The 25,115-nt window shown below is 39.6% G+C and overlaps 1 protein-coding gene across 1 annotated transcript in view; it reads right to left on the reverse strand.

The window, feature by feature from the left end:
* The window catches only part of LOC124711653 (protein suppressor of forked), a 154,608-nt gene that overhangs the window by 44,903 nt on the left and 84,590 nt on the right, over positions 1–25,115 (reverse strand). The window contains exons 4-5 of the mRNA XM_047241840.1: positions 14,042–14,139; positions 2,165–2,318 (exon numbers count right to left, since the gene is read on the reverse strand). Of these exons, the coding sequence (XP_047097796.1) occupies positions 2,165–2,318; positions 14,042–14,139 (252 nt within the window). The remainder of the gene's footprint in view (positions 1–2,164; positions 2,319–14,041; positions 14,140–25,115) is intronic.

The raw sequence follows: 25,115 nt of genomic DNA on the forward strand, positions 1-25,115 counted from the left end.
AGGAAATGAGACAAAGTAGTAGACATGTTTTGCTGTTTGGGTAGCACATTAACTGCTGTTGGGTGAAGCAGACATGCTATCAAATGCAGACAGGCAATGGGAGACAAAAAGCATTTCTGAAAGGAGAGAATTTTTTAACATCAAATATGAATGTATTAAGAGTATTTTCTGAAGGTATTTTTCTGGAGTGTAGCCTTGAAAAGAAGTGAAACATGGACGATTAGCAGTTCGGACAAGAAGAGAAGCTTTTGAAATATGGTGGGCAAATTGAATAACAAATGAGAAGGTACTGAATCAAGTTGAGGAAATAAGGAATTTATGGCACAACAGCAATACGGGAAAGACAGATTGCTACTCACCAACTCAACACATAGATGTGGTGTTGAGTCGGAGGCAGGTTTAACGAAAAAGAATGCTAAAAATATTCAACTTTCGGAGTATGTCCTTTGAAGTAGCATGCACATGCAAGTGAACACGTACACGCAGACGAGCACATGCACGCGCAAGCGACTCACACATGCACAGCCTTAGCACTTAGCACCCAGAGACAATGGTGGCCATGTGCACTAGAATTGTGCTTTTGTGTGTGTCTATATACGGGGTGTTCAAAAAGTCTCTCCGCAATGCCGTATGACTGTTAGCCGCAAGTGCCGTATGATTGTTCACCTGCCGGGTTTTTCAACGAAACAATAAATGCACAATGATACTGCAGTGATATTCCATACCCATTCTTAGGAGAACTTGTGTTAAGCGAAATACTGAATGGCTATTTTCAACAAGATGGTGCAATTGCGCGTACAGCTCACGTTTCAATGTCACTGATTGCTGATGTTTTTGTTGATCGTATAATTTCACAGGGACTTTGGCCTCCATGATCGCCTGACCTAACACAACCGAACTTTTTCTTCTGGGGTGCAGTGAAAGCAAATGTCTATAAAAACCATCCAAAATCCATTGATGAACTGAAAACTGCAATATCCAATTTCACTGCTTCTGTTACGGAAGAAATGTTACAGCTTGTGCTTGGAAACATGATTAGACGAATTGAATTATGTATTCAACAACAGGGGGGGGGACACTCAACATTTAATGTGAAAATTTGTAAGTAAAAACGAATATTCAATAAATTAATAACTTGTATTTCAATGAGTTTCACTTTGGTACAGTCACTGCAGCATACGGCACGCGTGGCTAACAATCACACAGCATTGCTTCCAGCAATCTTTTTTGTTGTGCATATCTGTAACTCCACACCACATCTATATGGTGAGTAGATATCTCTAACCTTTCCATGTAGTTGTTCTTATATCCTGGACTTTCCATTGTTAAATTTGGGGCACAACTTGATTAAAAGAAGCAATCGGTTGGTAAGACATATCTTGAGATACGAGTGTACCATCATTTTGGAAAAGGAGGGAAGCATGGAGGGTAAAAATTGTAGAGGGAGACCTAGGCATGAATACAGTAAGCAGGTTCAAGTGAACATAGGTTGCAGTAGTTATTCAGAGATAATGAGGCTTACACATGATAGACTGGCATGGAGAGATGCATTAAACCAATCTCTGGATTGAAAATCACAATAAAAAACAACCGATTTTTCATCACTTAAGAATAAGTGTCATTAGTTCTGATCCAAAAAAGGCTCCAAATACCAACTCTAATTCCAATATGCACAACAGCAAGGATATATGCCATTCACTACAGTTATCACCAGTATAGGACATTATTAAAATTAAAAATTAATGATCTGGAAGGATTCTTATCCTGAAACATATTTCATAGATTTTATCAGTGTCATTAACACATTCTTTTCTCTCCTCTTACATAGTTTTATACTTCAGTTTTTCATCCATACTATGAAATTGACAGTGCATACTACGAGTGACACACTAAAAGTACACCGTATGTTTATATCATCTAATGGACAAGGAACTTATTAGATCTTGGATGGATGTATTTGGATAAGCATCTGATTGTAGTTACAAAAGTACAAGTTAAACAGTGCAACTAACATATTTCAAATCATTCAAAGAATATTAATACAGACATGTAGTGTCTCATCTCTCTGCAAATAGCTCATTATACTGCATCAATTCTTGCCTATAATGGCATTATGTGATCCATTTTTTCACAAACACTTTATTAAAGAATGTAGGCAACTGACCTTTCTTACAGCACTGATTTTCTGATTTTCAGCATATGACCCCACAGCCTCAACACTCTTCAAGAAATTCACATAATCGTTCCATATAGAATAAGATTGTATATCCATTCCTATTTTTTCCAGTGCAAAATCATATGCTTGTGCCATCTTCTCTCTGAAATAAATAAATTTGGAACTCCAAAACTAAGTCACTGATAAAAAATATTAGAGTGTGTCTCGCATTACACTAAAAGTATAAAGAAACAAACAGGATAACTAGAACTGATCATCCTCAATATCAACTACAATTCAGAATTTAACTGTACATGCGAGACAGCCCAACAATTCTACATTATCAAAAATATCCCTTCTCTAATTTATGTAGTGTGCAACAGGACAAACAGCGTAGAAAGTCCTACCTTCGTGTGTGTGTGTGTGTGTGTGTGTGTGTGTGTGTGTGTGTGTGTGTGTGTGCGAAGAGTGTTAAATGGAAAAGCTGTGCACAAGACCTTTCAAAATGGCCCATTTCAGTTCCATTAAACATAGAAATAACTATCAACTTTGCAGACATTGAAATCATCATGTTATCCATATATTTTGTGTATTTTCATTTCTTGATTTCCTATGAGAGAATATTTTGGAGTACTTCCTTATTTACAAGGGAAATGTATGACATCAAATGCTGAGAATTGCACAAAAAATGTAGTTAGAATATAATCAGACAATTGAAAATCCAAGACAGAATGAAACAATATTATGAAAAGGAAAGTTGCTACTCACCATATAGCAGAGATGCTGAGTCGCAGATAGGAACAACGAAAAGACAGTCAGCAATAATTAAAGCTTTCAGCAATTAAGGCCTTCGTCAACAAATAGACGACACACACACACACACACACACACACACACACACACACACAAATGCAACTCGCACATACGACTGCAGTCTCAGGCAACTGAAACCACACTGTGAGCAGCAGCACCAGTGCATGATGGGAGTAGCAACTGGGTGGAGGTAAGGAGGAGGCTGGGTGCGGGGAGGGGGAGGGACAGTATGGTGGGGGTGGCAGACAGTGAAGTGCTGCAGGTTAGATGGAGGGCAGGGGAGAGGTGGGGAAGAGAGGGGGGGGGGGGGGGGGGGAGGAGAAGCGGAAAAGGAGAGAAGTAAAAAGACTGAGTGTGATGGTGATGGTGGAATGAGAGCTGTGTAGTGCTGAAATGGGAACAGGGAAGGGGTTGGATGGGTGAGGGTAGTGACTAACAAAGTTTGAGGCCTGGAGGGTAATGGGAACGTAGGATGTACCGCTGGGGAGAGTTCCCACCTGAGTAATTAAGAAAAGCTGTTGTTGGTGGTAAGGATCCATATGGCACAGGCTGTGAAGCAGTCATTGAAGTGAAGGATATCATGTTTGGCAGTGTGTTCAGCAACAGGGTGGTCCAGGCCACAGTTTGTCGGTGGCCATTCATGCAGACAGCTTGTTGGTTGTCATGCGCATATAGAATGCAGCACATTGGTTGCAGCTTAGCTTGTAGATCACACTACTGGTTTCACAGATAGCCCAGCCTTTGATGGGATAGGTGATGTTTGTGACAGGACTGGTGTAGGTGGTCTTGCATCTAGGTCTATTACAGAGGAATGAGCCATGAGGTAAGAGGTTGGGAGCAGGGCTTGTGTAAGGTTGGACAAGTATATTGTGTAGGTTTGGTGGACGGCGGAGTACCACTGTGGGAGGGGTGGGAAGGATAATGGGCAGGACATTTCTCATTTCAGGGCATGACGAGAGGCAGTCGAAACCCTGGCAGAGAATGTAATTCAGATGCTCCAGTCCTGGATGGTACTGAGTTATGAGGGGAATACTTCTCTGTGGCTGAACTGTGGGATTTTGTGAGATGGTGGGAGACTGGAAAGATAAGGCATGGCAGATATGTTTTTGTACAAGGTCGGGAGGATAATTACGGTCTGTGAAGGCTTCAGTGAGACCCTTGGTATATTTCGAATGGGACCGCTGGGCATTCCAGATGCGATGACCATAGGTGGATAGGCTGTATGGAAGGGACTTTTTGGTATGGAACAGTTGGCAGTTGTCGAAGGGGGGTTTGCTCATGGTTCGTAGGTTTGATATGGACAGAGGTACCGATGTAGCCATCTTTGAGGTGGAGGTCAACATCTAGGAAGGTAGCTTGTTGGGTTGAGTAGGACCAGGTGAAGCAAATGGGGGAGATGATGTTGAGGTTCTGGAGGAATGTGAATAGGGTGTCCTCACCTTCAATCCAGATAGCAAAGATGTCATCAATGAATCTGAACCAGGTTAGAGGTTTAGGGTTCTGGGTTTTTTAGGAAGGATTCCTCTAGACAGCCCATGAATAGGTTGGCATAGGATGGTGCCATGCGGATGTCCTAGCCGTACCCCAGATTTGTTTGTAGGTGATGCCTTCAAAGGAGAAGTAATTGTGGGTGAGGACACAGTTGGTCATGGCGATTAGGAAGGAGGTTGTTTGTTAGGAATCCATCAGGTGTTGAGAAAGCTAGTGTTCAATAGCATAAAGCCATGGGCACTATAAATATTAGTGTAAAGGGAAGTGGAATCAGAAGCGATGAGCAGGGCATTGTGTGGTAAAGGGACAGGAACTGTGCAGAGTTGGTGGAGGAAATGGTTTGTGTATCTTTTGTATAGGAGGGTAGGTTCCGGGTAATAGGTTGAAGGTGTTTGACTATGAGAGCAGAGATTCTCTCAGTGGGGGCACAGTAACCAGGCACAATGGGGTGTCCTGGGTGGTTAGATTTACGGACTTTAGGAAGCATGTAGAAGGTACGAATGCGGGTAGTGGTAGGGGTGACTAGAGAGATGGGATGGGTCAAACGATTTAAGTAGTGACTGGAGATCCTGGTGGATTTCTGGAATGGGGTCACTGTGGCATGGTTTGTAGATGGTAGTATCTGACAGATGGCAGAGTCGTCCTGCCAGGTAATCCCTGCAGTTTGAAATAACAGTGATGGAGCCTTTGTCTGCAGATAGAATTATAAGGTCGAGATCAGTTTTTAGATGGTGGACTACAGTTCTTTCTGTGGATGTAAGCTTAGTTTGCATGATGTGGGATTTGGGGAACGATGGTGAGGCAAGGTTCAAGGTTAAGAAATTCTGGAAACTTAACAGGGGAGATTTGGGGGCAGTGGGAATGGATCACAGTTGGATGGAGGAGTGAACTGAGTTGGTCCTTGGTTGAGTCTGATTGGTAGGGTTCGTGGTGACAAAATGTTTCCACTGTAGGGACCAGGAGAAGGAGAGAAGGTCTTTAACAAGTCCTGCTTGATTGAATTTGGAAGTTCCTTCCGTACAGCTACCGAGCCACCCACGGGCGTGGTCCCCTCTCAAAATATACCAAGGGTCTCATTCAAGCCTTCACAGACTGTAATTATCTTGCCAACCTTGTACAAAAACAAATCTCCCATGCCTTACCTTTCCAGTCTCCCACCACCTCACAAAGTCCCACCTCCGGCCACAGAGGAGCATCCCCTCATAACTCCGTACCACCCAGGACAGGAGCAACTGCATTACATTCTCTGCCAGGGTTTCTACTAACTCTCATCATGTCCTGAAATGAGGAATGTCCTGCCCAATATCCTTCCCACCCCTCCCACAGTGGTATTCCGCTGTCCACCGAACCTACACAATATACAAACAATCCTGTTGGAAGAACATCCGCAACTGAGAATTATACTAGAGGTTTAAAATACCACTTCAGCTGTAAATTTCTTTTATTATCGCGACCAGTTTTGGGCTCTCATAAGCCAATCCTCAGGTGTCGTAACTGTGTTGTGGCCCCTGAGAGCTGCGGTGAACATGTACTAAGCGCAGTGTGCTACCTATGAGCGCAGAACAAGGACGGAGAACTCCCTGTTCTGCACTCATAGGTAGCACACAGCGCCTAGTACATGTCCACCGCGACGCTCGGAGGGGGGGGGGGGGTCACTATACTATCCTTCCCACCCTCTCACAGTTGTATTCCGCTGTCCACCGAACCTACACAAGGAGGATGGACTCATGAGAGCCCGAAACCGGTTGTGATAATAAAAGAAATTTATCACTGAAGCGGTATTTTCAACCTCTGACACAATATGCTGCTCCCAACCGCCGTACCTCATGGCTCATACCCCCGCAATAGACCTAGATGCAAGACCTGCCCCATACATACCACCACCACCACCACCACCACCACCACCACCACCACCAGTCCTGTCAGTAACATCACCTATCCTATCCTATCAAAGGCAGGGCTACCTGTGAAACTAGTCATGTAGTCTACGCTGCAACCACTGTGTCTATGTAGGCATGACAACCAACAAGCTGTCTGTCCACATGAATGGCCACCAACAAACTGTGACCAAGAAACAAGTGGACCACCCTGTTGCTGAACATGCTGCCAAAGCATGATATCCTTCATTTCAGTTACTGCTTCACAGCCTGTGCCATATGGATCCTTACCACCAACACAAGCTTTTCTGAATTGCGCTGATGGCAACACATCCTATGTTCTCCTAACCCTCCTGGCCTCAACCTTCGTTAGCTGTACGCAGTCGTCCACTCCAAGCTCAGTCTCAGACGCAGAGATTAGCACCACCGTTTCCTTCATTACGAGCATGAACAACCCAATTTCACACATTATCGAAGTCAGTACAATCACCAAGTAAACAGCTTTCATTCGTTTATGGTTCCAGCTGGAGGCACATTTTCTTTGGTTAGAAACTCAATTATAGCATGCTCTTTCTAATGCATGATGTGGTTATGTTACTCATTGCCATGCTATGCGCTATAATTCACAGCCCTCTAGCAAGAGAGAGTTGCAATTTGTGTCAGCATAATGCACAAGTCAATCAAGCAATATGCATTACATGTAATACCTCAACCAATATTGAGAACAGAATAAATGACTTGGAAGCATTACTTTTCAGCATGCCCTCGTATAAAATCAAATGGAAGTAACATAGGAGCGGGTATAATAATAAATATGGAAATAGGAATGCGAGTGCTATGAACAGCATAGAGAAGGCACAGTATCCTAGACAGACACGAAACCGACTCCCAACCTTTTCCTTAAAGTTCATTGGATGTTATTAATTTTTCTGAATGTACACCACTTCCCACGAGGCATATTTTTGATATCCCGTCAGTTTGCATCATCATAATGACCGGGAGAGTGGTGCGCTGACCACACGCCCCTCCTATCCGCATCCTCAACTGAGGATGACACGGCGGTCGGATGGTCCCGATGGGCCACTTGTGGCCTGAAGACGGAGTACATGTCAGTTTGTGTACGACTTCAGCTGGGGTGCTGTTTACTGCATTGTTTATCTTTTACCCTTCTTTCCGGTGCTGTTTATAATCTTCTCTCTCATTTCATTTAGTGATCGGTTACAGTGTCATCATCACGTTTTAACCCCTGACTATCGATTTTTGCGAAATTTCCCAAATTTAAAAAAAAAGTGTTAAGGTCAAGACGTAAAAGTGGTTTGATTACTATAATCCAAGAATTCAGTCTTGCAGACACTTTTTATCACTCTGATATGGTCTTTGCATGATACTATTTATGATCGGTCTCCTTTTTATTCATACCACCTCCTCATGATGTTAATTTAGATTATGAAACTGGTCCTGCCTCTAATGAAGGGTTTACAACAGCTGCAGCGGCTTTTATTCAACATGCACAAGTTTATATGCCTACTAGCTGTACTGATGATTAAGAGACTGAAAGAATATATGAAGAGAACAGAATTTAGCACTATCATTTCTTTCATTGCAAGCATTACTGATGTCAATACAATCACCACAGTACACAGCTTTAATTCTTTTATGGATCTGAATTGGAACTCAATGGTACAATACCAAAGAGATGGAAAACTAATATGGAATACAGAATAGGCAAAAGCGATTACAGAGGAAGCCACTCGGTAGAATTTTACACAGAGCATAATGTAATCATTGTCAACACATTGTTCAAGGAGGAGGAAAGATGGAGGTTTAACATCCTATCAACATTTGAGGTAATTACACTTACACACAATCTCAAATATTTTAAAGGGTTGGAAAGTAAATCAGCCTCCCTCTTTCAAAGAATCTATTCCAACATTTGCCTGGAATGATTTAAGGAAACCACAGAAAACCTAAATTTGATTGGCCAGATGTGGACTTGAATCATTGTCCTCCTGAATGTGAGTCCAGTGTGTTAATCACTGTATCACCTTGCTAAATACATCATATATGAAAATCATGAAAGGAGATTGTATATGAGAAAGAGACCTGGAGGCCCAAGAAGATTTCAGATGGGTTATATAACCGTACAACAGAGGTATCAAAACCAAATTTTAAAACGAAAACTGTTCTTGGAGGCAGATGTGGACTCTGGCCATAATTTATTGGTTACGAACTGCAGATTCAAAATGAAGAAATTGCAGGAAGATCAGAAATTAAGGAGCTGGAGAGTAAAAAGTTGCTGAGAATTATGGAGGGTGCATTAGACAACAACTGACTGCAACAGAGGAATGAACTATGATAGAAGCCGAAGAGGTAGCATTGACAGGCGAAAATTGCAGGCAGGATCAAATAAGCAAAACAACATGAGCTAATAGAAATCTCTGATAATGCTCTCAAGGCATTTAAGTTAAATGATGAAAAAAGAAAATATAAAGCGACACCAAATGAAGATCTCTAAAAAATGAGACCGATAGGAAGTGTAAAATGGCAAAGCAAGAATGGTCACAGGAGAAATGGAAAGCTGTAGAGGCACACATGACTAAAATTAGAATTAGATGCTGCCTGCAGTAAAGTTAAAGAAACTTTTAGTTAAAAGACAAGCAGCTGTAAGAACATAAAGAGCGAAGATTGCAAGGCTACACTAAGCAAAGAAAGAAAAGCTGAAAGATGGAAAGAACATACAGAAAGGCTATATAATGTAAATAAACTTGAAGACAACATTATGGGAGGGAAACAGGGAATAGATGAAGATGTGATGAGAGTTGATATACTGTTAGAAGAATTTGACAGAGCATTGGAAAACCTAAATAAAAACAATGCTATGGAGTAAACGACATTCCACAGAGTTACTGAGATCCTTGGGAGAGCCAGCCATAACGAAACTTTTCCACCTGGTGCACAAGATGTATGAGACATATGAAATACTCTCAGATTTCACAAAAAATGTAATATTTCCAATTATAAATAATGTGTGTGTGAATATTACCGTATCACCAGTTCAATAGGTCATGGTTGCTTAATACCACCATGAATTATTTACAGAAGAATGAAAACTTGACCTCAGGGAAAATAGTTTGCGTTTTGGAGGAATGTGCAAACATGCAAGGTAATATTTACTCTTCAACTTGTCTTAGTAGCAAAAATGCAAAACATACCTTTGTAACACTTGTCATGAGGAAGCAATAAAGAAAACCATAGATAAATTTGGAAAGAGAACTGAAGTCCAGGAAGAGGAAATAAAATCTTTACATACGACAATGACACTATAATTCTGTCAGAGAGAGCACAGGACTTGGGAGAGCAGTTGAACAGAATGGGTAGCATCTTGGAAAGAGGCTATAAGTTGTATATCAATGAAAGTAAAACAAAGGTAGTAGAATGTTGTTGTTTTAAAACAACTGCCGATGCTAAAGGACTTAGGCTAGGAAATAAAGACATTAAAAGTAGTAGATGAGTTTTGCTATTTGGGTAGAAAAGTAACTGACGATGGCAGAAATAGGGGGGATATGCAACACAGACTGGAGATAGCAAGAAAAGCATTTTCAGAAAGCGGGATTTGTTAAAATCAAATATCTATGTTTAAGTGTCAAGAAGTCTTTTCTGGAGATGTTTGTCTGGAGTGCAGCCTTATATAGAAGTTGGATGATAAACAGTTCAGGCAAGGAGAGAATAGAAGCTTTTGCAATATGGTACTGCCAAAGAATGTTGAAAATTAGATATGTAAATTGAATAACTAATGAACAGAGCTGAGGAAAAAAAAGACATATTTGGCACAACTTGGCTAAAAAAAGGGATCAGTTGATAAAACATATCCTGAGGTGTCAAGAAATCACCAACTCAGTAATAGAGGTCAGTACAGAGGGAAAAAAATATATACAACAAACTTTCTCGAAAAGCCTACTTACAAAATTCCAAGAAGCATGCTTAAATGACGAATATACGAATTTACTACAGCACCACATATTGCTCCCGTTAAGATCATGAGGACAAGGTTACATTAATTACAGTGTGTACAGAGGCATTTAAACAGTCATTATTCCCACATTCCGTACACAAATGGAATGGAAAAGAAGCTAATATAATCAAAATAACCACCCTGCCCCACACTTCACAGTGGTTTGCAGAGTATGGAAGTAGCTGCAGATGATGATCATAGGCTTTCGGGTCAAGTGAGGAAGCATTGTTGAACAGCTAAGTTTGTAAACTGCTCACAAGCTGCCTTGATTAAAGTATACCGTGACTGGAAAAATGGCACCATCCAAAACTGGCAATGAGGCAACTTCGGTCCACCACAGGCCATAATGACAACAGCTTGATTACAACAATCAAGTTCTAATGGATGTAGGCTGCATTAGTTATGCAGAGATGAAGAGGCTTGCACATGATAAACTAGCATTGAGAGCTGCATCAAACCAGCCTTCTGATTTAAGATCACAATGGCAAAATTATAAATTGTTTGACTTGGAATTTATAAACAACAAAACATGGAGCAAACAATAAAACCACAAAAAAAACATGCATATCATTGGATGATAAGAAAATTACAGATTCTGAGTTAAATAGTAGCACAGATACAAAATCATGAGTCATATAAAATACACAGCCCACTCACATTAATATGACCACATCCAACGTCCGACGTCAGTGTGCAATAACCATTCATAGATGGCAGGTGGCAGCACTAGCAACGGAGAGTATACAAAATGTGTCAAGGGGGGAGGGGGTGGGTGGTGGGGGGAGAGACACAGAAAGTGCAGTCAGTATCATAATGCAGAAATGAAGTGATTTTCTGACATCCAAAGGGGCCATGATCATTGGCTTTCGGGTCAAGAGTGGAAGCATTTCTGAACAGCTAAGTTTGTAAACTGCTCACAAGCTGCCATGATTAAAGTATACTGTGAGTGGGAAAAATGGCACCATCTAAAATAGGCACTGTGGCAACTTCGGTCCACCACAGGCCATAATAACAAGACGAGGATGAAAGAAAGACGAGGATGAAAGAAAGACGAGGATGAAAGAAAGACGAGGATGAAAGAAAGACGAGGATGAAAGAAAGACGAGGATGAAAGAAAGACGAGGATGAAAGAAAGACGAGGATGAAAGAAAGACGAGGATGAAAGAAAGACGAGGATGAAAGAAAGACGAGGATGAAAGAAAGACGAGGATGAAAGAAAGACGAGGATGAAAGAAAGACGAGGATGAAAGAAAGACGAGGATGAAAGAAAGACGAGGATGAAAGAAAGACGAGGATGAAAGAAAGACGAGGATGAAAGAAAGACGAGGATGAAAGAAAGACGAGGATGGAAGAAAGACGAGGATGGAAGAAAGACGAGGATGGAAGAAAGACGAGGATGGAAGAAAGACGAGGATGGAAGAAAGACGAGGATGGAAGAAAGACGAGGATGGAAGAAAGACGAGGATGAAAGAAAGACGAGGATGAAAGAAAGACGAGGATGAAAGAAAGACGAGGATGAAAGAAAGACGAGGATGAAAGAAAGACGAGGATGAAAGAAAGACGAGGATGAAAGAAAGACGAGGATGAAAGAAAGACGAGGATGAAAGAAAGACGAGGATGAAAGAAAGACGAGGATGAAAGAAAGACGAGGATGAAAGAAAGACGAGGATGAAAGAAAGACGAGGATGAAAGAAAGACGAGGATGAAAGAAAGACGAGGATGAAAGAAAGACGAGGATGAAAGAAAGACGAGGATGAAAGAAAGACGAGGATGAAAGAAAGACGAGGATGAAAGAAAGACGAGGATGAAAGAAAGACGAGGATGAAAGAAAGACGAGGATGAAAGAAAGACGAGGATGAAAGAAAGACGAGGATGAAAGAAAGACGAGGATGAAAGAAAGACGAGGATGAAAGAAAGACGAGGATGAAAGAAAGACGAGGATGAAAGAAAGACGAGGATGAAAGAAAGACGAGGATGAAAGAAAGACGAGGATGAAAGAAAGACGAGGATGAAAGAAAGACGAGGATGGAAGAAAGACGAGGATGGAAGAAAGACGAGGATGGAAGAAAGACGAGGATGGAAGAAAGACGAGGATGGAAGAAAGACGAGGATGGAAGAAAGACGAGGATGGAAGAAAGACGAGGATGGAAGAAAGACGAGGATGGAAGAAAGACGAGGATGGAAGAAAGACGAGGATGAAAGAAAGACGAGGATGAAAGAAAGACGAGGATGAAAGAAAGACGAGGATGAAAGAAAGACGAGGATGAAAGAAAGACGAGGATGAAAGAAAGACGAGGATGAAAGAAAGACGAGGATGAAAGAAAGACGAGGATGAAAGAAAGACGAGGATGAAAGAAAGACGAGGATGAAAGAAAGACGAGGATGAAAGAAAGACGAGGATGAAAGAAAGACGAGGATGAAAGAAAGACGAGGATGAAAGAAAGACGAGGATGAAAGAAAGACGAGGATGAAAGAAAGACGAGGATGAAAGAAAGACGAGGATGAAAGAAAGACGAGGATGAAAGAAAGACGAGGATGAAAGAAAGACGAGGATGAAAGAAAGACGAGGATGAAAGAAAGACGAGGATGAAAGAAAGACGAGGATGAAAGAAAGACGAGGATGAAAGAAAGACGAGGATGAAAGAAAGACGAGGATGAAAGAAAGACGAGGATGAAAGAAAGACGAGGATGAAAGAAAGACGAGGATGAAAGAAAGACGAGGATGAAAGAAAGACGAGGATGAAAGAAAGACGAGGATGAAAGAAAGACGAGGATGAAAGAAAGACGAGGATGAAAGAAAGACGAGGATGAAAGAAAGACGAGGATGTGTGTACGGGTGAGTAGACGTGCAGCTGACCACCCAGATAAACAAAGGGGCTACCAATTGTGTACTCAACAGCAGTTCAGCAAATATTGTTGCATTTGGGCACCTGCCACAGGTGCCTGACTTACACATATATGCTGACTTGTTCATCAGTGGCAAAGGCTGAAATTTGTATATCAGTACCACAATTGGATGTCCTCTGAGTGAAGATAGGTGGTTTTTACAGACGAATCATGTTTTATGCATGCTCGTACAGATGGCCATTGGTGCGTATGGCCTGCAACAATCGTCGGAAGGATTCATGTCAGAGGGGAGAGTGTTATGGCCTGGGAAATGTTTCTGTGGCATTCCCTGAATGATCTTGTCATTCTGGAAGCCACAGTGGATCAAAACAAGTACGCATCTATCCTTGGGGAACACGTCTACCCTGCATCTAACAGCATGACAATGCAATGAGACACACAACTCCCAGCATACATGCATGGTTTGAAGAGCATTAGGATGACTTTGCCATACTCCCTTGGTCACTGTACTCCCTGGATTTAAACCCAGTCGAGACTGTGGGACCTTCTTGATCAGACCGTTCATCCTGCAGATCCTCAACCAAGAAACCTAGCACAGCTGGTCACAGCACTGGAGTTGGCATGGCTCCACACTCCTACCAGTACCTTCCAGAACCCCACTGACACACTTCCTGTACATCTTGCAGTGGTAAGCACTGCAAAACTTAGTTATTCAGGCTTTTGACAGGTGGTCACATTAATGTAACTGGACAGTATCACCATTATGTTCAGGATTTGATCTGAACAAACAACATAATCATTGCACAAAAGGTACAAAACTTATATATAAAAAAAACATATACTTACTTGTAAGTTGGGAGAGTATTCTTTGTTTCTTTCACATAGGACAGGTACAACTTCCATAATTCTATGTTAAGGACCTTCATAAGACACCTTTGGAATAGCTGAAACAGAAGTAAATCATAAGTTTTGATACAGTTCATGATTAAATTCGTGGACATTCTGGATTTCAGTTTCAGAATGGCAGCATTTTTCCTCTCATGTAGCAGCATAAATACCTGAAAATGAAGTCCTCTTGCAGCTGCACAAGGACTGAGGTAAAGTAAGAATACTAAATTCACAATAACTGTGATATAACAACAATACTAAACTTTCAATTGTGATATGGTATGCTACTGCTTATGGTGATTTGGTAACACAGAGTAAAGCAACTAACTAAATATTTTTTGTCACATTTCTTGTTTCAAATATGACTAACAGTATGTAAGAAGGTGACAATATACACAGTCTTAATTCACAGTAAAAATCAGGACTATCTTTGTTCGTAAAAATTAGACTTGTGCCTGCAAGTTAAGAGACCTTCAAGATGCACTAGATGCCATAATACAATATCTGTTATACAATACTGAGCAGACTAAACTGTGACCAGACAACACAAACACAACATACATGACATGCCAGTACAATACACCCGCCCCACCACCACCACCCACTCAAGGATACAGCATGGATGTTCAAACGAACACAATGCTTCACCTACTGCAATTGATGGTTTGGTTTAGCGAGCGATTCTGGTCATCTCGTCAATTGGTTGGCTCTTGAGACATTTTACAAACATGTCATTATTTTGGAGTGGGGCTGGTAATAGTAGGAGCTTATATGCCGAAGTGTTTTACAGCAGTTCTGAGAAAATTGTGGTTTACTGGGGGTAGATAACCTGCAGCAGCATGTGACCCTTTTTGTGGTACATATGGATTTGGGATTCAGCTGATGGATGATTATGTCAAAGCACACAGAGCAGCTGCAGTGTGCTGATATTACATGTCTAGTGTGATCAGGTTGTTCTCTGGGCTCTCAAATCTAATTGAAAAAGTATGACCACATATTGCAACCTTAACTCCACCTTCATAAATCAATGATGCCATCTAGAGGCCAATTCTTTAGTAATAAGAGGCATTGCCACATGCCGAAATGGGCAAGACTCATCCACAGTACGGGGATCTGTTGTTATCCTGTACCGCCAAAGGCCTCACTCACTATACTGCCTTTACGTAAACCACTGGTGGGGAGAGAAACAGTAAGTGCCCCTTACAGCTTATGACGAGTTTCCTGATATGTCTTGCTTCCATACCACCACATTACAAGTCACAATGTCTTACTGCACATATTACAGCTGTGGCTACTGCCGCCTTTGCTGATTCCAAAGTTCCTTCACACAAGAGCATGTCTTTCAGACTGTTAAACACAACTGGTCAACGTTATTTCACTCTGCTTACCATTAGAATTCAAGTTTCCCAGTAGTTGAAAATAGTGATATCACTCTGGAACAATCTCTCAACATCAAAAACACATTTTTCTTGTAGAATATTTGGTTTAGTGTGTTCTCCTGAATCTGAATATGTTGCACAGCTCACAAAGCATTCTCTAATTCGTAAAACTCAATGACTGACCTTTTGTAAAGGTAATTTTACATCACAATTTTGTTTGGGGCTACAGAACTGGTGATTTGATTCTGGTAATGGGATGTGGTCAACACCATGCTGTTTTCACTGTCATTATGCCCAGCTATTACCACTGATACTATACTAAGATGTGCTCAGCACAGCTTTATACCAGGGGTGTGGTGTAGAGACTTGCTAGTATGCAGGCCGCAAATTCTTCGCCCCATGTTGCCAGCAGTCTGTATGTCCCTGCTTTATACCAATAAGAAAACTCTGTCAGCCAAGAACAGTTGTCATGATTCACAAACATTTATACTGACTCATAATTATAACAGACATAATAAGCTGAATCACGGTTTTTATTTCTAAAAGGAAAGCAACTACTTTAGCACAGCATAACATTTTCCCCACATTCCCTTCTCCATGCTTACATTTATAGTTGTAATTGCCACTTCTATTACTAGGCAAAGACAATTCTTCACACAGAATTTTTTTTTTCCCCTTCGATACCTGCTCTTCTTACTACAAAGGACAACCAGATACAAACAACACCTTTTAAGAAAAAATGGCATTAGCCCCCAAAATTCGTCTTTTGCCGATAATCTTCTGATTACAGGTCATGTACCTAAAGCTATATTCAATATCAACATCTTGCACACTGAGAAGAAAGGGCGCAGAGTAGATATTCTTGAAGAATTAGAGATTTTTAAACATATTTCTTGAAATCATAGCCTCATTCTCAATAAGCAGCTGCAGTTGCATAACAAAAATTTCTTCAACGGTGTAAAGCTGTTACTTGACATTTAATTTCAGGTCTCCTCATACGGTTCACCGAAATGTGTGTGTTCCCCCCTCCCCCCCCCCCCCCCCCCCCCCCCCCCACATCTGAGTCATCTCATAATTTTTCATTTATTAACAGGTTTATTGGCTGTATTTCATGTTATTTCGTTTACTACAGGTTATGTCATTCAGCCCTTTCTGTATTTTCTATAATGACATTTTTATGCTTCAAACTGTGCTTCTAAGATCTGATGTAGACGAAATGTAACTTTGTCTGTCACTGTTAAACAAATATTGCCTTTTACATTATGTACTGAACAATATTCATTATAATTTTGCCTGTCTACATTTAAATGTTAAGTAGCCAAGTTGTACCTGCGGCTACTAGATGGCGCTCTCACTGCAATGTCATGTTCACCTGCCGCTCTTGTTAACGTGGGCGCCTCAGTCCGTTGCAACCTGTTGCTGTACAGATATGAGCAGCCCCTAGAGGCTCAACTTCACACATTCCTTTTAAATATTATGTGACTAAAGCCCTTCTGGCCTGTTATTTATTTTATACGTGACATGTAAGTACTGCCTCTGTCTTGTATCTTAAATCAGAACTTACACTTTATTTTTAATATAAAAAAATGTTCTTCCCACAAATTTGTAATTATGTTATAGACCACTTTAAATGTCTACATTCTGATGAAGGCACTCTTAGAAGTGTTGAAACCTGGTTAATAAGACTAAAAAAATTGTGACTGAGGGCTCATTCATTTCAATTTTATTTTCTTCACACTGATCTGGTTTCAAGCACACTCATAAAGCTGTCTATGACTAAACACTTATACTGTGCTAAACAACTTTTAACATACCAAACTCCAAGGTAACAAGAATTTCTATTAAACAAAAGATTATCAACATTACACTGTTCCTGCTTGGTGTGGTGTTGTAAGGATACTGAGTCTTGAAATACTCCACATGTATTTCTATGTTTGCAACAAGCTTGCCATCACCATTTAGTGGCATCTCAAATGCAATACTGTATAATTGGCATGCACAATGCAATCAATCATACATGTGAGCTTTTACACATGTTTTCTGGTTTCCTATGAAAGACCTCTGTGTTTGAAAGAAAAGTGTAAAGGAAGGAAGAATAAGATTTTATGTTCAGTCGATGATGAGGTCAACAGAGATAGAGCACAAGTCTGAATTGGGGAAGGAGAGTGACAGACACTGGCAGTGATCTTTCAAAGGAACCATAGATGATTTGGAAAAAAAAATCACAAAAAACCTGAATCTGTATGACTCATTGGGCACTTCAGCCATCATCCTGCTGAATGTGTTTTATCACTGCCCCACCCAGATTGGTAGGAAAATGCAAATACTTTTGACTAAAATCACGAGTGACATAAGACCCTGGACTTCGTTGATTTGATTTACGAGAGCACATTGTGACAAACAACAGAACAAATTTTGTTATTTCCAATAACTAGCTCTTTGCTTTAGGTGATCAGTCCAAGAACTTCCCTGTAAAACAGATGAATAATCCACAGTTCCTTATATAAACTAGGCACAGAGACTGAGAGAAACACTGAAACTGACTTGTAAACAAGGTACTTCTATTGTATATCTCCAGCCTCAGGCCACACAAGTGGTATCTTAACTGATTTTCACTGTCTAGAAAGTCATCACATGATCTGACAACATTACATAGCAAACCACTGAAGTTTTGCTTTAACTACCATTCTACCATTTATGATACACCACTTGTGTGATCTGAAGTTGGGAAAAATCAGTAAAAGAACTGAGTATTTTCTACTGCTTGGTAGGAGGGAAAATATGATTTTTTTTGTGGCACGTGGGGGTGTTGTGGATAGGAACGCTTTACAAGATCCCTGAGGTGAGTGAAAGTTGGAGAAGTAGAGAAGCTGAAAGCTGAGAGAGGATCACAAAAGCACAGAACTACAAACCAAGCTGGAGAGAGAGAGAGAGAGGAGGGGGGGGGGGGGGGGGGGGGGTAGTCAGGAGGTTACTGACTATGGATGCTCCCAACCAGGAGCATTTTATAATTATTTGATGTGTGGGATGAAAAGCTTCCTCCTTGAAGATCATAGGGGCTGGTGATGGGGAGGAGGAGCCAGACAGCAATAGCAATGACAATTAATAATATCAGCTGTTTTACCAATCACCATGTGTTGCAGTTGAGTACTTGAAGTTGTGACAAAGTCACCACATTATGCTTCATCCCAGCACCATCAGCATCCAATTACTCTGTCACTATGGCCACTGCTTCCATGATGCCAGTATACCGCCCGTACCCATGAGCGTATCCTCATTGATCAATCTCTCCCAACAATTGGTGGCTACACTGACATCATTAAACAGAATTACTTTATTTTGAAGGCTGAGTCTACAAATAAATTTGTGACAGCCAGTCACAAACAGAAGGTACTAATTTACATGAACCTTTTTAGGTGATCCCTAAAAGATGGCTTCCCAGTGCATAGAAAACCAAACACTTCAATTTTGAGTGTTGATAGCTTTAGTCCACAAACACTCAGTAATACACACATTGCTGCCACTTCTCCAGGACAATAAATCATCTCCCAAATGCATATCAGATGGTGCTCCTCTAATTTCATCAATGTTGATTTATGTATATTTGTTGGCTCATTAGCAATCTTTCCTGCAGCATATTCACCAACTACCAAGACCAACAGCCACAGTCCAAATTAACCTGAGTGTTTGTGAAAGCTGTATAAGTAATGTGAAGCAGCCCCATTCAAACATGCAACATTTACTTACACAAGGAAGTAATTTCTAATCAGTACATAAATATCCCTTGCATTTATCTGAGACTCCCCACAGACAGCTCACAAAACATCTAACTGGTCATAACAAAGTATCACCTTTTACTAAAAGTGTTTTGTGAATTACAATCAAAAGTAGACACTGAACCTAATTATACAAACAAAATCAACAGTTTATGATCTCTGTGGACATCAAAGGACACCATTCATAGATGTATAAAGCTTAAAATTATTTTCATAGATGATCGCTGGATGAATCCATGAAAAGTCAACTTTGGATTCGTTTCAAATGAATGCTTGGATGGTGCAATTAGAAGAACACTGCCCTGGTCAGGCATAAGAGTTTAAGTTTTCAATTACATTCACTACAGCATGTATACTTGGCTAAAGAATGAAACTATGTCATCTAGCTATACAATTATCCTTGATGACATTTCGCTTTAACCCTATGTCAGTGAAATATATGACACGGACAAAGTAAAAGTCGTTGGAATTCTTGGAAAACCTCCAACACGTGACAACTTATCTCACATGATGACGAACAATAAATTATTGGAATTTAATACAATGGTTACAGACTGAGCCTTACTTTTCTTTCAATTAGTATGCTACAGTCTTCTTTATAACTGTTTAATTAAAATGGTTAATAGAAATTTGAAATACTGAAAAGTCATACCTGCCTATACTGTTGAAACTACTGGTAAGATAATCTTATTCCATACAGTAAGCCTTTACCATAATGAAAGAATTTCAAAGTTTGGTTAAAAAATAAATAAAAAAATAAATTTGACTCATTGTTGGTTTACAAAATCCATTAAGACAAAATAAATGGTTTATTTGTATTTCTGCAATTTTTTGTTTACTCAATGTATTTACCACAGAAATGGATGAATTTTGCTTCAGTGAACCTCACTTATTTACAGAGTATAAATTCATGAGAATCGGCATTTCCATATACTGCCTACACCTTCCTTCAACAAAACACCAAAGTGTTTATAATGCAGGGCTACTTTACTTAACTTTTATCTTTTGCAGTGTGTAATATTAATTCTGGCAAGAAAAAATCCTTGACTACAACACCAGCCACAGAAAGCACTTACTCTGGGTCTCCATGAAGCAGGAAGATAAATGGAGTAGTGGGACATGAGAGTAAAAGCTCATAAAACAGAATGATAGATATCATACAACAGTCTTTTCACATGTTACACTGTACCCATCTTAATAAAAAGCAGTCCACAAAAACGAACTGTATTAGCTCTAGATCAGCATACTGAATACTTTTGTGGGAAACCAAAAGCAGATCACACCACCACAAAAAGCACATTTCATCAACTAGGAGAATCCTATGCCTTTTTCACAAGAAACACGATACACACACATTTCTGTAACCTTTGTGGTTTGTCTGGAAATACATATTTAAATATGTTGCTCGATACTACATAAACCAAACTTTATATTTCATATGCACTCCACATCACTTCTACCTCTTAAAACCTTTAGACTGTTCAATTTATGTTTCCGTATTTTATCCGTGTATTTCCTGTTCTGTCTTTGAGATTTCTGCATGGAGGAGCAGGAATCAGAAAAGGAAGAAACAATGAACTGCAACATCTGAGATTCAAATCCCACAACAGGCAATAAGACTAAAGCTTGTTTCCTGCTACCACAAGGGGCCTCACATTTATTATAGTCAATCACATACACAAAAACTATTGTTAAGCAATATTTGCATCTCATATCTAGTATCACCTTCCCACTCATTTTGATACGAACAATAAAGGGGTCTACTGTGATATGACTGGCTTGCAAACCACAACCTTAAACTCATCAAAGAACAAAACAAAGGCTATGGTGACTTAATTCCTCATGTCATTCTGCCAAAGCGCAATTAAAATGATAAATTATTTAATATTTATGGCCCCTTCCTTTGTTAACAAGTAGTGAAACTCACCTAAATTGTTCGGCCAATATTGTGGTCTTCTAAGGCCCTACTTAAGACAGGGTATAATGATCACAAGCCTTCTGTTTCTCCCATTAAGAGTGCATTGCATTAAACATCACCTTCAAGTCCTTAGGGGGTTCTATGCTATCCCCAGAGTTTTAGTTGCACTACTCTTCACCTGTAACCAACTCCATTGTGTAATGACCATCAAGGGTCCCCACACACAGCTTCCACCAACAAAGGCTCAGTCACACCCATTAGCAAAACTTCAGTTAAAGTATGGGAAGGTACCCTTCTTACAAAGCATTTCACAACAATAATTTCCTGCAAACTGATAGCTACTTTCCGAACACACTGGCTAAAAATTTACCTAATAGTCAAACTACAGCACTTTTTAAATAATAATAATAATAATAATAATAATAATAATAATAATCCCTCGTCAATGTTTGTCGAAAGAGAATTTACCTTGTCTAAAATCTCAGAACTGAACGCATGAGAGAGAGAGAGAGAGAGAGAGAGAGAGAGAGAGAGAGAGACACCCATTAGACCTGTCACTTGGTTTAGCCTTTGATTACAGTGACTTCTTTTGCTGTTTGTCTGTTTCCACATTTCTTATTCTCTGAAACACCAGTTTCCCCTGTCTGCTTATGTATTCATTATCAGCTGACTTCATTCCTCCTGTCCCACCTTACAGAATCTTCAATTTATTATTGTTTCTTTTTTATGCCACAATTCAGATTCAAATTCACTGATGATTCACATAAGCATATAGGGTGTTGCTGATAGTAAAAGTACTTGGGTTTTGGCACTGTGGCTTTCCATTCCAAATCTTTGGATCCAGCATTTTGGCCTCCTCTTGGGAACCGGCTACACATTGTGTTGCATCCAAAGATTCTGGAAAGAATCATGTGGTGCCAAATCAAAGAAACGTTAACATCACTGATGAGTCTGCTTTTCACAACAGATATGAGCCCTTAATATTAAAGTTATAAATCAGTTCAACTGACCTTACCTTAGAAAAATAAATCTGATACTATCATTATTTCTACCACCTACCTTGTTGAAGTTCTGCCAGCATATTTGAAATAAATCTCAAAGAAATATGTTCATTCACACTTCAATTGTAATTTTCAATTGAAGTATTTTACCTTCATTCACTTAGAAGTGATGAACTTGTGACACTTATTACCTTTTAATTAAAAGGAGACTTTCACTTCCCACAATTACCATAGCAATATAAGTTTAACAGCTTTCTTTAGTCACCTTGATTTACTTCCATCCACACATCAGAAAAGTACTGGTCCATATTACAAAACAAATATTCCTTCCTCACCTGCCAGTGTAGACTTTAGTATATTATGTAGACTTTAGTATATTAACACACACACACACACACACACACACACACACACACACACACACACACACAAACCTAAACCAGGTTTTTTCTATTTGAAGTTATTGCAATATCGATGCTTTGTCTTCATCTACTGCCAATTTTCCAGATAACTGTGAGACAAGTTGTTCTAGAACTTAACATTCTCCTTACATTAGGATCTCTAAAACTGGACAAGGATGGAGAAACATACCAAGTGTGATCTTGTCAAAGCAACTCTGTGTGGGACACTAAACTTTACAATTGAATAGCAAGTGTCTGAAACTTGTTTCATCAGGCAGCTTAACTGAGAACCCCTTTCAGAACTACTGCCTCAATTATCTTTTAAATGGAAAAGACACTTACAAGCTAAAAACTTTAAAAAATAAACAAATTTCTAGTGCTCATTCCACACCTACAACACTCGTTTCACACCATTCCAAATGTTACTGCTTCTTCATAAAATATTCAACTTCTTGTGCTCTGTAAGCTTCTCACATTGTTACATAATCTTTATTCATTTCTAATGGTGGATCAGTGGTAAAGTGTAAAGAGCTTTAAGACTGCACTTTCCTCTTCTTTTGATTCAAATATCGAATGAATTAATAATTACTCTGCAAACCATCAAATTTTTCCTTTCTTTTATCTATTTTTTTTTTAAAGAAAACAAAAATTAATTTGGTGAGTTCAATAACCTTCAACAATTTCATTTTAAATCTATATCTATCTCAGTCACTTGGCAAGTGGCAACTTCTTTTAAAGTACTAACAATATGCTTTAGTTAAAATGTTGCCTGCTGTATAGCTGCCAGCAGCCACAGCAGAACCACCATCTAATGTCATGTACCTGGCCTGTCAATGAAACATCCATTACTAAGAATGCAGCAGTCAACACATTAAGGTACACTCAGTTTATTAGGGGTTGCTCACCAAAATCCAATGCTTGTGGAAAGCCATATTAAGATTAATTTATAATATCTGTACGTATTACTGAGTACCCTCCTATTACTGCAATACTTCTTGATAAATGCAAAGATTAATTTATTTACATGGATCTTGTTACTAAAATGACAGTCAGAAGTGACACTTTTTTTTTGGAAGGTTTATATATGCAAACTACTCTAGATTAAGACACACACAACTGGCAACACAAACAGTAATTTGACACAGGAACTACATGATGGCTGTGCAGGGGGGGAAGGTAGGTGTAGGTGTAGGTGTGTGTGTGTGTGTGTGTGTGTGTGTGTGTGTGTGTGTGTGTGTGTGTGTGTGTGTGTGTGTGAAAGAAGTTTATGGGGAGTAAAAAAGTCAAAATTAAAGTGGGAAATGTGGTGGAGTTTAGTGAAAAGTGTAAAAAAAATGGACATGGCTACTCTGAGAATAGATGAACAGCGGAAGAGAAGGATGTGTTAGTTACGATTTTTCCACCTATGCAGTTAAAGGAAGCTGATGCTACGCAGGAAGAGTCAGATGGCACACATAGTTAAACAGCCACTTAGCAGCAGGCTCTGTATACAGAGTGAGTTGATGCTGTTCAGTTTGACATTGGCCATTCAAACAGATAATATGGTAAATTTTAACAGCTGCTTCAAAATGTGTGTGTGTGTGTGTGTGTGTGTGTGTGTGTGTGTGTGTGTGTGTGTGTGTGTGTGTCGATCCTGTTCACGTAAGTGAAAATTCTCCTTACCAACACATTCTTTGTTTCTCCTATTGTCCTCTATTTCTGCTAGTACTGAGAGAGAGTGTGGTGGTGAGACACTTGTCACACATTCAAGAAGGCAGCAATTCAAATCCCCAAGTTTTCCATGGCTTCGTGAAATTGTTTGGGGCAAATGCTAGGATGGTTCTTTTGAAAAGGACCAAACTGAATTCCTTCCTTAACAAAGTTTGTTGGCAACAGAACACTACATCCCATTTGCATTCTTCAGTTAAAAAAAAAAAAGAAAGAAAAAAAATTCCACATTTCAAATTCTGTGGCCCATTTCCTTACTGCTGCTATGTAATTCTGTTGTCTGAAAACACACTCATCTCCTAAATTCTGGAGATTTTACAGGCTCTGTATACCCCGTGGTACTACATATATTTGCAAGGAGAATTTTTGTTCTGCAATTTCTCAGTTTTTAATTTACTGTTGGACCAATGTAATCAATGTGATTTAACAAAAATGATGGCAGTCAGAACTGGTAAAATAGTGTTCTGGATTGTATTTATACAGAACCTTCTAAATCATCAAATGTCTTATTGAATAATGCAGAAGCTTCCGGACAATTCCGGATTGTAACACAACCTTCTAAAATAAGCTTGAAAAGTACAAGAGAAAAATTAATAATATTTAAATGTATTAGATTGGGTACCAGTGTTCTGCGAAAGGTATTATGTCACAATTACTATTTGTTTGTTACTGTCTTATGAGTATTACAATTAAAGGCACTGTTACACCTGATGTGTTTAACTTTTATTAACAATCACTGTTGGGTCTGTAAATATTGCATACATAATGGTTTACAAATTTTGTCCCTTATAGATTTATTTATTTATTATGAATGTGGTGGACAATCTTGAATAATCTAGAAAATTCTGTG

Source organism: Schistocerca piceifrons, chromosome 8 (genome assembly GCF_021461385.2).
Source record: "Schistocerca piceifrons isolate TAMUIC-IGC-003096 chromosome 8, iqSchPice1.1, whole genome shotgun sequence".
Classification (NCBI taxonomy): domain Eukaryota; kingdom Metazoa; phylum Arthropoda; class Insecta; order Orthoptera; family Acrididae; genus Schistocerca; species Schistocerca piceifrons.